At 38.4% G+C, this 12,840-nt stretch overlaps 1 protein-coding gene across 1 annotated transcript in view; it reads left to right on the top strand.

The window, feature by feature from the left end:
- The window catches only part of LOC308402597 (protein phosphatase 1 regulatory subunit 1A-like), a 32,522-nt gene extending 21,062 nt beyond the window's left edge, over positions 1-11,460 (top strand). The window contains exons 3-7 of the mRNA XM_080891559.1: positions 811-848; positions 1,015-1,078; positions 2,947-3,129; positions 5,828-5,956; positions 8,758-11,460. Of these exons, the coding sequence (XP_080747685.1) occupies positions 811-848; positions 1,015-1,078; positions 2,947-3,129; positions 5,828-5,956; positions 8,758-8,828 (485 nt within the window). The 3' untranslated portion in view covers positions 8,829-11,460. The remainder of the gene's footprint in view (positions 1-810; positions 849-1,014; positions 1,079-2,946; positions 3,130-5,827; positions 5,957-8,757) is intronic.
- The last annotated feature ends 1,380 nt before the right edge of the window (positions 11,461-12,840 follow it).

Below are 12,840 nucleotides of genomic sequence, written 5' to 3'. Positions count from 1 at the left end.
CCCGTGAGCTTCAGAATTCATACTTCATATTGTGCTGGACCTGTCCTCTACTGCTAAGTAAAAACTGTATTCAAATAAACAGTGCTATAAAACTCTGTAAGTGATTAATTAGAAGTAAAAATCTTGCTTTTAAAATGTAATTTCAGTACAAGCACACAAGTTTCATCAAACTAAATTAGCTTAACAACAAATAAAGAATATTTCAGTGTTTCAGGCAGCTGTAGCCTAGTCTTTTAGATTCTTTCCCTCGCTGTAAAAGTTTTATACTTTATATGAACATTTTAAAATTCTTAAGAATTTTATGCATCTATATAATATGTGAATAATTGCAGTCAAACTAAGCTCTGCTCAAGAGTGCACCACAGTATGATGTATATTTACTTCCCTTTAAGAGTGTTGCACGTGCTTAGGTGTGTATCTGAGAACAGCTGTTGAGCATATACAGGGGTCTATGTGAAAGATGTAAGTGGATCATAAAAAGAATCCTTCAGACGTATGATGAAAAATAAAACATTATGACCAACAATTCTGGATAAAAATGGAGCAAACCATATTGCAGTGCTTGTGGTTACAGCGTGTCAGATAACCATCTGGCTGGAGGTCACCATATATCCACTGTGCTCCACACTGTTCAAACACACAAGTGCTCCAGCGACAGTGCTCTCACACTGAAGAATAAGCTGTTAAAATCAGACTGTGAAATACGTGGAAACTTTCTGTGCAGTTATCAAGTGTGTGTGTGTGTGTGTGTGTGTGTCTGCCTTTTCATAATTTAATCCTGTACTTATTCTATTGTTTGCTTTCTCATAGAAATTGATGAAGATCGTCTCCCAAATCAGCTGTACAAGGTAATCTAGTTTCTTGTCTATTAAAGTTTGATTTTGTTGTAACAAGATTACGAAAATGAAATTATGTGAATTCTGGGTTTCAATTTTAAGCTAGTTCTATGTTATAGTAATATCTTCAATCTAAGAGCTCTCTGCCCAGCTGACGCGCAGCGCTGATATTTCACAGGCAGCCTTGTTGAACTCTCCTCGGCAACGGCGAAAAGGGCAAAAGGGAACGCCTACGATGAAAGGTGAGTTATTTTATAAGCATTGCCATCAATACTACAGTAACTGTGATGCTGGTACTTTAAGTATTATAGCACACTTTTGGTGCTTGAGAAACAAATGCAAAAGTCACATTTGGCTTTGGAGGACAATGCTTTATACTCTGTCACTACTTTACTGTAAGACAGTGAAGACTGTGGTAATGACTGAAGAAGAAGGTTAGTAAGCTGCTCAAGTCAAAATGATAATAAGTACCATAAACCAGTACTCTGTGTAATCTCTGTTAAATTGTTGTGTGCTCTTTTGATAAAACACCAACTGATCATAAATCAGCTCTTTATGACTAACACTATTCATTACCACACAGAAAAATATTGTTGCAACCAAAACCTGTCTTCCTTCTCTCACCCCAACCAGTCGCAACAGGCCCCGCCCCTCCCTGAGCCTGGTTCTGCTGGGGGTTTCTTCCTGTTAAAAGGGAGTTTTTCCTTCCCACTGTTGCCACAGTGCTTGCTCATAGGGGGTCACATGATTGTTGGGTTTTTCTCTGTATGTATTAATGTAGGGTCTACCTTACAATATAAAGCACCTTGAGGTGACTCTTGTTGTGATTTGGTGCTATATAAGTAGCACTGAATCCAATTGAAATCGAAAACTATTGCAGTATATTAGTTAGTATTAAGGGTTTTGTTTTATATATTGCTCAGCAAAAAGCTGATGGAACACCAAGATAAAAAAAATAAACTAACTAGCTGACGCCTCATACATACAGTAAGTGCATTAGTTCAAAAAAGTAAATTTTTGGCACAAAATGAAAGATTTCTATTCGCTAAGAGGGTGGCTTGCCAGTGTTAGCCGGATCACTCCACATTTAAACCTCTCAACATTAAAATTGTTATAGAAGTAGTTTTTGTTAAAGGAATCAAATCAAAACGTTACCCAAATAAAAACATCCAGTGGAAGTCCAGGTGTTCTCATTTAAGTTGATGACATGTTGTTATTGGTGTTGAGTGTTATATGTGGACCCGGTCGGCACTCAATCCAACACTCATTCATTTTCCCATTATCTTATGAGAATTCGTCCCAGTTTTTATGTTTTCAGTTTAAAAAGTGGGTCTCTAATTTTGAGATTAAGGTCCTGCACCACATGAAACAGGCAAATTATTTATTTATCTTTATTTCTACTTTTTTGGGGTACTTGGACCCAGCAATTTAATGCAAATCCATTTTTAAGAGACCAATTCAGCTTACATACAAACACAACATGTAAATGGTTTTATGCAAAGTACGTGCAATAACATGGAGCGTTTACGAAAAGTGAATCAAGAGAACATTAAAGACGAGATAAAAGAAATAGGAAGCTCTAGGATATTTCCTTTTCAATTAGTTTTACAGCTAAACTGCATGCTCTGAGTGTGATGAGTCAGTTCTTGCAGAGGAGATAATCAGTGTGCTTTAGTTTCCTACTACAAGGGGATTAAAACTAATAAACCACAGATGGAGGAGGCCGGAGACAGCGATTAAAGAATTCATATCCAAACTCTGATGTGTCTTTACCTGCCCTGTCACTCCAAACTGTGCAGGGGGTTGCCAGTTTATTAGATTCTTAACCCACAATATGTTTTCCACCTACACTTCCCTTCATTTCTGTTACCTTTGTGCTATTCATGACCCATCTTTTCTCCCATTGGCTGCCTTCATCTCACACCTCTTTCTTTCCTTACTCTCACCTCCCTAGTGATTTTTTTTGCACTTTAAATTTACCCTTTAACTTCAATATTCCTACAAACCCACCTCCTCTTCCTTTGCAAGATAGCTCTTCCACTTATCTAACCTCTTGTCATTTTCGTCTTCTCTTCCCTGCTTTTCTTTTACCTCTTCTGTTACCTCCCAGAGCTACAGTTCCTGGTAGAGCACCACCTGTACAGGCAGCAGCAGGGAGCTGGAGACGAATGCTCCTCAGAGAGCTGCCTGTCAGACCGGCCCAGCCCCGACTCTGTGCCCACGGGAGAGGAGCTCCCCCACGACGATGAGGCCACTGCAGAGGCCTTTGAGAAACTGCGTTGCCAAATGGAGGGTATGTGCGGAGGCTGTCAAGCAGGATTTAATTTGTGTGCTTGCAGCTGCTTATTCAGCAACAGATGCATCCTTAAAATCTGCTACAGTACTAATTTAGGCACAAAGACTAACACTCAACACTTGGTCCACTGAGACCTACCGTATTTCTGTGTTTATGTTGATTTTCCCTTAAGATAATCTTCAGTGAATATGGTCATGAGTGAATATTTATCTACCTCTACAACCTATCAAATCATATTTTGGAGTGATAGTGGATTTCAGTAGGTAGGAGTTATTTGCAAATAACGGGTAAAAAGTACCCTCTACTACTACCTACATTACATACCGTCATGCTTAGCGACAAGCAATCATCATTTCCATCATTACATCGGACAGAATGATCCACCCCTCCGTCTGCATGCATTGAAAAGCCTGAAGCTCAGAGAGCCGCAGAGAGATCCCTCAGCTGCAGAACAAAGAACTCACCAATACCAACAGACATGACATTGACAAAGTGACAGAATGAAAACGTGTTCTGCAAAACAGCTTTGAGTGGCAGCTATAGGCGTGGAAAAGCGGCTATAATTGTGCACCCTATGAGGATTGTTAGCTGAATATTGCTCGGCCTCAGTGCCTTTGCTGTTTTTCAATCCTGTGCTTCCCAACCCTGCAAATCAAACTCCTCCAAAGGGCACAAGAGCATATTTCTGAGAGGCGCTAAGATTTTTGATGGATGAGCATAAACATTTCCTCTTTTCCTGTTTTTTGTAAAATATTTGTTCTCTTCGGATTTCAGCAATTATTTCAATTAATTATCTAACGAGATTTTATAAAACCCTGTGATGTAGTGGACGGCAATCAAAATACTTACATTCACACTCACAGTCATACAATGTTTTGTTGTTAAAATGCCTTTAATTACTTTCAGTTATTACGCTCACACTCTGACGGATGCAACAGAGACAATTTGGGGTTCTGAACATTTCTTCATGCAGACTGGAAGAACTGGGAAACAAACTACTCACCTTCTATTTGTAACCAACTCAACTTCTACTTCCTCTCCCTTATTTGGACATGAATATAATACTTGTGTAAATCTGCTTGGTTGCTTTTGATTTTTGTATCTCAGTCAGTCAGTGCAGCATAAGGGGGAATAAATATTGCTTACAAAACATAAATTAATTTATGAATAAAGCCTGAGGGGTGACTGCGGGGGGAAAGGGTATAGAAACGAATGAAAAGATGGTTATGAAGCAGTATGAAGGTCCTAAAGTGGAAGGAGAAGATGGAAGGCCATGCTGTGTGGCATCATAAAAAGCTGAAAATACTGGAAATAACAAACACAGCACATTAATATGACCCCGGGGTGTTCGATAAGGGGAAAAGGGATAAAAGTAAAGAAGAAAATGAGGCAAGAAACATTAAGATGTCTGTAAGGAATGTATGTAAATCGATGATGGATCAGGAGAAAAGGGGGAGGGTAGACGTGAAACAAAGGCATCAGATAAAAATGGGAGAATATGAGGAAATATGCTTTAAAAAAAAGTCAGAATTTAAAAGAATTGTTCGTTTCCTTGTCACGATGTGAAGAAACCACATTTGTCTCAGTATCATCAATAAAAATTTAGCTAGCTGCTTGTTTAGTTTAGCATGATAGACTAGATGGAATAAAACAGGAAATATCTAGTACAAATAATATAGTTAGCTTAACATAATTAGTATATTTTAACTTTTATGTTATTTTGATGACATACTGTAATTATGTTGACACATCATGCAACAAATCATTTAAAATGATTTGATAAAAAGAAAACGTCTTATAACCATCTCTGTTCTCGGTTCACTTTGCTGTCCAGATAAGGAAACACTTTCTCTGCATTATCAAAGAGCAGCCCGGCTGTCCTTGAGGCCCTTTTTAGAGCCAAAACAAACAGCACCAAAAAAATTAAATAGGTCAGGGTGCTCCCAAAGGCTCCATTAGGAATTAACTTTTTCAGCCTCCAGTGAAACCTCACCAAATACAGGGTTTCACTGCAGAAACCATTAGCCGTACCCAGGTAGTTTGGTTTTGATATTTTGTCAGATTGTTGTAATATTCAGTACTAATGTTGACTCTCCTTTAATAAAAAAAAAAAAAAAAAGCACTTCCTATAGATCAAAGCAGCACCATAACAGATACTATCTCCTGGCTTTGCTTTTGTCTGATGACAAAACCAGAGGTGAGTTTTTCGGGGTCAGGGATAACAGTTCAGTGTAATGGAAGGTGGATACAAGGTCACGGCATACACTGTGTACACTTTAGTAATTGGCCGGGACTAATGCATCATGAGTGGACAAGACTCTTTTTTTTTCTGAAGCTGTAATAGCACAGGGCCATTTTTTTAAATCCGCTGTAACACAGATGTGTTTGTGGTGTAAAAGCTTCAAAAGCTTTACACTGACATTTTTTTTTAATCTTTTTGCATTATTCACCTTATAGATGAGCTGCAGATTAAGTCCTAATTCCGGGTGAAAGGAGTTAACAGCAAGATAGGGGAAATAAATGAATGATTATTAACATCAGTTGTTGGCAGCTTTGCTCAAAGATCACCAACTGGACACTTCAGGTGTAATTGTTGATGAGACTAGTTGAAATAACGAAAACATCTTCATCCTTTTCAACTCAGTTTGAACTTCCATTCCATCTTGTTTACCATTCGTCTTTCTGCCCTCTGCAGAGTTCTCGAGGGAGAGTCTATTAGAGGCTGCCGGTGGGCTCGAGTGTCCCCTCACCAAGGAGAAAGAGGATTGCTTCAGTGTTGCCAGTGTAGCAGATCCCTCATCGCAACAAAACAATGCACAAGCAGGTACATAACTGTCATTAGAGCTTTGCTTTTTGCAGAAAATGTCTCCAACGTGGTCTTTTCCTCAGGGGACTCCTCATCCTCCATGCAGCCGGCAGGATTTATTTAAATTTGTTAAACTGCGAAACAGCTTTGGCTTGCTGTCATATAATCATGGCTCGTCAACAAACATCTGTGAAGTGGCTTTGATCCCCATTTCACAGAGCACCGACATGGCTGAAATACCCTGAGAGGAAGGTACACACACGAGTGGAAAAATCAGGTTTGGGAAAAGGGGGCAGGAGGAGAGCTAATACTGGCATATGGTGCAAATGGAGCATGTAGAGCTTGTCTTTTTTCCCCTTTCTGTATTTCATTCTTTCTTTCTCGCTGAAATGTATTATTTCTTTTCTATGACTTGCTGTGAGTCCTAAAATCTTTCATGAGGCATTGATGGTCTTATTAGTGAACCCACAGCTGAAATAAGCCCAACATCTCTCCAGTCTTGCGCTTTTAAAATTCATATAAATTTTTTTAATCATATTTCACATGCTGAGACAAACACAGCTCACTCCTGGCTACTGATCATTTGATAGGATGATACAAATGCTGCTCATTGATTTCAACTGTAGTAAGTGTCATGTGAGCAAAGGGAAACCTGTGACTACAAGTTCACCATTGCAGGTAACACACCACTTGGCTGGTTGACTCACTTGACTTAATTTCTCACACATTTGGATTTTGAGCGACAGTGTGGGCCTCATGGATGCGGAGTAATACAAATCTTAGCTCAACTACATAGTTACATTTAATGAGCTATGTTTGGAGAAGCACAGTTTAGGGTCGTGAAAACCCAATCTGATTTATCCATGCATGGTGTGAAGTCTTGGGTCATCAGAGAGATTCAGCACACCTGTTCCAGCTCCACTATCAGCTGGTTAACAAGTCTGTCTCCTCTCTCTGCTTTCCATCTTGTAAATCTTTCACAGCACACATTTTGACCTGTCACAGTAAGGAAAGCACAAGTAAAATTAATGATGCTTCACTTCCTTAAGTGTTCCAATATTATAAACCATGACAGTGAAATGCCAAACACTGTATATAAACGATGGACATACCCTCCAGGTATGATGTCACTTCAGCAGTGTTGGGAAGGTTACGTTTTAAATGCATTCACTACAGATTACAGAATACATGCACCAAAATGTAATTTGTAATGTATTCTGTTAAGTTACTCAATGTGAGCAACATACTGTGAATACTTTGGATTACTTGCTATATTGCGAGTAGCCTTCAGTAATAGTAATAAATCACACAGCAATAGTAGATCGAAGGTACTGAAGTGGCACATAACCCAGGTAGCTACCTCAGCTACAGGTAGTTGCAGTAGGCTAACATTTGTTTTTTAAAAAGAACTGACTTCCAGATGTTTCTTTGGGTTTGATGCTGAGAGCAGCTTGGTTGCTGGCAAACAGAGTTTGCATTGCACAGTCATATTCCCCCATTCCTTTCTTCTTTAAATGTGAAGTGGTGTCGGAATTGCCAAATAAGAAATGAATTCCTGCCCATGCAGTGCTGCCTCTGTTGTGCTGGCTCCGGGTCCATTGTTTAACTGACGCCACCAAAATTAGCAGGACGTTGTTACATTAGAACCGTTTGTTTGGGTTTCTGGCAATGCGTGGAATTACTAAAATTAGAGTGTAGATAGCCTAACATATGAAACTGGAAATGACTGTTGTGTAATCCATTTATTTCAACAAAGTAGCTGTATTCTAATTATCACCTATTTAAATGGTAACTTTAACGAAATGCAGTTACTCACTTCACCTGTTGCCCACTGGTGGTGGTCAGAGGGCCCGGTGGCGCCAGTGTCCGGCAGCCTCGCCTCTGTCAGTGCGCCCCAGGGTGGCTGTGGCTACAATGTAGCTTGCCATCACCAGTGTGTGAATGTGTGTGTGAATGGGTGGATGACTGAATGTGTAAAGCGCTTTGGGGTCCTTGGGGACTAGTGAAGCGCTATACAAATACAGGCCATTTACCATTTACTCCCCAACACTGCACTTCAGTTTTTCACTACTCAGTCTTCAAATATCAGACAAAAGCCGAACTCAGCTCAGAGAAAGAGACTGTTATTTTTAGCTATTTATTTTAGCATGACAAAAAAAAATAATGTTGACAACCATATACTAAATTAGCAATGAGTGTGCAGATACCTACAGATAGCCAGAGTGAGAGAGAGAGATGCAGGTCTGGGCTTTATCCTGGTTCAGCTGAATACTTCACCTGAGTGGAAATCGAGCATCATCAACACACCTGTGCTTTCCAAAACATGCTTTGGGTTTGTTGTTTCATTTATCATCTCGTTTTAACAGGCAGAAGGTTTAGAGGGATGACAGCAAATAGAGAATATGACAGAATCAGGGTAACCCCTGATTTTATTGATCCCACACCAGAGGTTTAAATTCAGGCTTCATCTGGTATCTGCTACTTCTGACATGTACTCATGTGAACACCCAGTGATTCTGGAAGCTTTAATAAAATAATAAATTTACTAATGCCCATAGTACTCAATAAAAAGCTAAATGCATGTAATGTTTATGTAGCAATATGTTGATTACGCGCTTACCTTATTGTTCATATGCAAACCCCCCCCCCCCCCCCCCCCCCCCCCCAAAAAAAAAGCACAGCAGCAAAAAGAAAAAAATTGGAGAAATACTAAATAAGCTGTAAATATTTATTGTTTATTTGCACAAGTCCATTAAAATCTCCAGCGTCAGCCTCCAGCCTCTTCTCTCACTCTTTTGTCTCTGTCTATATTTCTGCAGAAACAAAAGCAGGAGTGAGTCAGCCGGCAGAGGAGAAGACAAAGAAATGCAGCCTGAAGACAGAGAAATAGAGCAGTCCTCTGTGCAACACAATGCTGCTCAGTCTGCTCAGTCAGCCCTACACAATGACAGAAGATTGTGTCTGCAGATTCACTTTTTCAAAACATCAGGGCTTCAATATTCCTCTACGGCCAGGCCTTAGTTACCACCTTGAGGAAAAAAAACAAAAGTTTCTACATTTATTTTGTGTCACAAATCTTGTGTAGAGAGACAGTTGTTATAATTATGTTTGTTTTTGTTAAAGCTCCCCCCGCACTAAATTAAAACTAGCCTATTGTATCCCCCAACTGGGATTTATTATCTGGTTAATGGGACAAGCTTTCATGTCTTACTCACACATATATTATCATAATCTGTCACAGGTTTAATATCCCGTTGATTTATCAAAGACAACAAATATTTTATTTGCAATCAATGTAGACATTTTCAATCAATTTATACGTGCCATGAATTCAACATTTATTGTTCCATCTCGTAGCAATAAAATAGCATCAGAACCTTGTAAGTAACCAGAGACAAAACCTTCGATTTAAATTCAAATGCCGCCTCGTATGAGCAACCAGAAAAGACAGAAATAAATGTGGGTTTATTGATATTTTATAGTAAACCTATATTTGGATTTTTGAACAACTCTGTTGATATTTACAAATATTTTTAAGGCCAACTGCAATTTTATTTATATTATTAATAATTAGTCGATTAAACACATGGAAGAAACTAGAAAGCCATTTTTGATCATAATTATGATTTCCTTTGGCTCCAGTGGGTCTCAAACTGTCAAGCCTGCCTGGTGGGGCAGACAAGCACGGTGTGTGGGTGGCTGTGATTACCAAAGTTACAAAATAAGGTGAAACTAAACTGACTGAAAAATGTAAAAAGAGGCTAATGACCGTTGATCTGTATTTTGTTGAGCTGTCATCCTTGCTCGACTTCTGAAGGCGGGCGTGCCAGAAAGTTTGGTAACCACAGCCTTGAACTGTGTCTACACAGAGCACATTTCAGACATTTTCTTCAGACATTTGTCCCACATATGTCTGACAGAAGAGTCGCTCATAGGTTAATCACACTGGGCATTAATTGAAATTCAATCTATAGAAGTTTATTTTCATGCTTTAAGTCTATTTTCATACATTCTGCGCTCACAGTTGCAGTGATTGCGTCCAACAAACTTTTACACACACAGAGCTCTGTGTAGATGCAGTTTCATGCTCTGCAGTTCTAAACAGACAAAACGTATAATGTCATTTCTTGGAAATATTTTTAATGTGATCATTTCTAGATGAAATGATTCACAAATAATCCCAGAAAACATATTTTTCTGCAGCCTTAACATCATCCCAAGCCTGCAGGTATTGACTCTGTAAACAGATGTAAAAAGAAATCCAGTCAGAAACCAGTCCAGCCATCAGAAAAGTAGACTAATTATACTGTAACAGCTGTCATTCTGGTTTTGTTTTCATTTTTAAGAATAGAGAATTACTCCCGATACAAATAGGAAGGCACTGCTTGTTGAATGAGAGAAAACAGAAAAACCAACCTGCAAGCTAAAGTGCAGCACATTAAACCACATCTAACTGCTGGTCTGACTCTGACTCCCCTGGTTATGCTTCAGGGCCACTGCTAACGATTGCCTGTAGCTTAAAGGCTACAGGGCAGATATGTTTACTTAGTTTGTTATTTGTGTGGCTAAGATTCAAACTCCTGTCAGTCAGTCACACACATGCAGACAGCTGAAGAGAAGCACCGCTGACCTTTCCCCAAAGTCATTTTAGTTCTTTTTAGCATAAAGGGAGGGAGAAAGCCTGTCTTTAAGTCTTTAAACCCTGTGTGAGCAATTGTTACTCAATAAGAAGTAGAAAGCTATGTCAGCTTACAGTAATGCATGTACTGATAACTAGACTATTACCCTTCTTGTAAATGTCTAGTTGATAAACAGGGTACAACCGATCGTCTCTAAAGCTCCGTTTGCATATTTAGGATTAACAAGGAGGAATCCATCCTCAGTGAGTAAATTGCACCCTCATTTTTGACACATGAATGGTTCTTGGGAATTTAAATTCTGGTCATGAAACACCCTCTTGCATGGCACTGAATGTACAGTGACTTGTTGTCTACGCCCAAGGTACTTACTGTGCTTCATTTTGTACAAAAAACCCCAACAAATTTAAACACTTTTTTTTTTAACTGCAGCATTTTATTTGTGTTCTAGTTTGTAACAAAGACATCTTAAAGTCATCAGCACACTAAATATTTGTCATGTAATCTGTCTTTGTATCACTGAAGTGGCATCATGTGACAATCTTTCTATAACCTTCACATCATACTTGACATGTCTAAATGGAATAAATGAACAAAACTAAATCTGAAGTTTCAGTGTCACTTTAGGAGATTAATCAGCCACAGCAACAGCCGTTTGTTACTCAGTTGCCAACAATGGTCACTTTATCCACGATGAACAAGAAGAACAGTAAAACATTCCTCCGCAAGCTTTGTTTTTCTTCCTGCAATGTATTTATGGGTAAACTTGTTTTTTGAATGGTAGTAGTGTACTTTACTTGAATAACATGGACTTTTTTTGTTCTAGTTTTACTTGATTGATGATTACATCTGTAATCTAAATTTGTTTGATACAATAAAATGTTTAAATTGGTGATTGTTTTCTTTTTTTTGTAGGAAAGATTATATGAACTTCATCAGCAGCATTAGCATGAAGATGCAAAGAACCAGGAGAGCTTTGCCCATTCAAGTGTCAAAAAAAGAAAACCAGATGCATTTTAGCAGGAATTCTTAAAGTCTTCACGTATCGTTGCATCATTGGTCATGCGCTCAGCTAAAGCTGATTTTAACTTTACTCTAAAAATAGACGCTCTGCTATTAAATAATTTAACGCAATCTGAAGCAAGAGCATAAAAGCACATATTTTTCATAAAAGGACAAGATTTCACAAATGCATTTTGTAACACTGCAGCAGTTTAAGCTGCGTGGGATACTGTATCTTTACAGACTGCTGTGAACAAGTTTAGCTGTTAAAGCGTTTCACCTTTGTGATTGGAGGTGGACATAGTGAAGGATCCTTTCAGAATAAAAGCCCAATTGCACTTTATCTGTTAGAGAGACTTAAAAAATATTTTGTAATGTACATTTACACTGTTGCACCTAAAATTTAGCTGAATTATAGAAAGGATATCCATATCTTACAGAACAGTTTTTTCTTTAACACAAGACTCTTTGTGTAACAGTCATTACTGTCTTGCTGTGTGATGGATTTATATTCATTTTATATTCAAAGTGGGTGTTGGGATGGAAGCTCAAATCATGCAAATCATACTGACAAGCAGCAGAGCTGTGTCTTCAGTTGTTGTTGTGGCATTTATTCATTTAAAGACTATCAGCTGATTCAAATTAGAAAAACATTTTTTTCCCATCTGTTGTAAGAAGAAAAGCGATGGTGCAATTCCAAACTGCTTCACTGACGAGCATTAAAATATGAAGCTGGTTGTGAAGCTGAACTACCCCTGGGCCATTGCAGTCTTTGCTCTATAGCTCCTCTTGCTGGGAGAGCAGAGAACACTTTAAATTTGAATGCATGCTTTACCATCTTCCATCCATTCGCTACCGCTTTTCAGGGTCGCAGGGGCTTTGCCATCTTATAATGGTTAATTTTGGCTGACCAAACATCGGCCTCTACCTCTTTATTATTTATTATTACTACTTATTCCTTAAAGTATTTCTCCCTTTTAAATTCTAAGAGCCTCTTTAGTTCACTTGCATTATTACTTTTTAATTCATTATCATTATTTTTGAGGTGCAATAACCAAGGAACTATGGTATGATTGCTTTCTAAATACAAGATAATTAATACAGAGTAATATCAAATTTTACCTTCTACAATAAAGGCTCTTCAAAAGAAATTTAAAATATTGCTTTTAAGTAAAAAAAAAAAAAGTTAACTGTTGTACGTTTGGAAAATGCAAAACATAACCGATTTAACTTAAGTTCCTATATTGAGTTGTCATGTCTGGA

The sequence above is a fragment of the Rhamphochromis sp. 'chilingali' genome (assembly GCF_963969265.1).
Source record: "Rhamphochromis sp. 'chilingali' genome assembly, chromosome: 9".
Taxonomy (NCBI): Eukaryota; Metazoa; Chordata; class Actinopteri; order Cichliformes; family Cichlidae; genus Rhamphochromis; species Rhamphochromis sp. 'chilingali'.
Note: the sequence above shows the minus strand (reverse complement) of the source record. Positions and strands in the feature narration are given on the sequence as shown.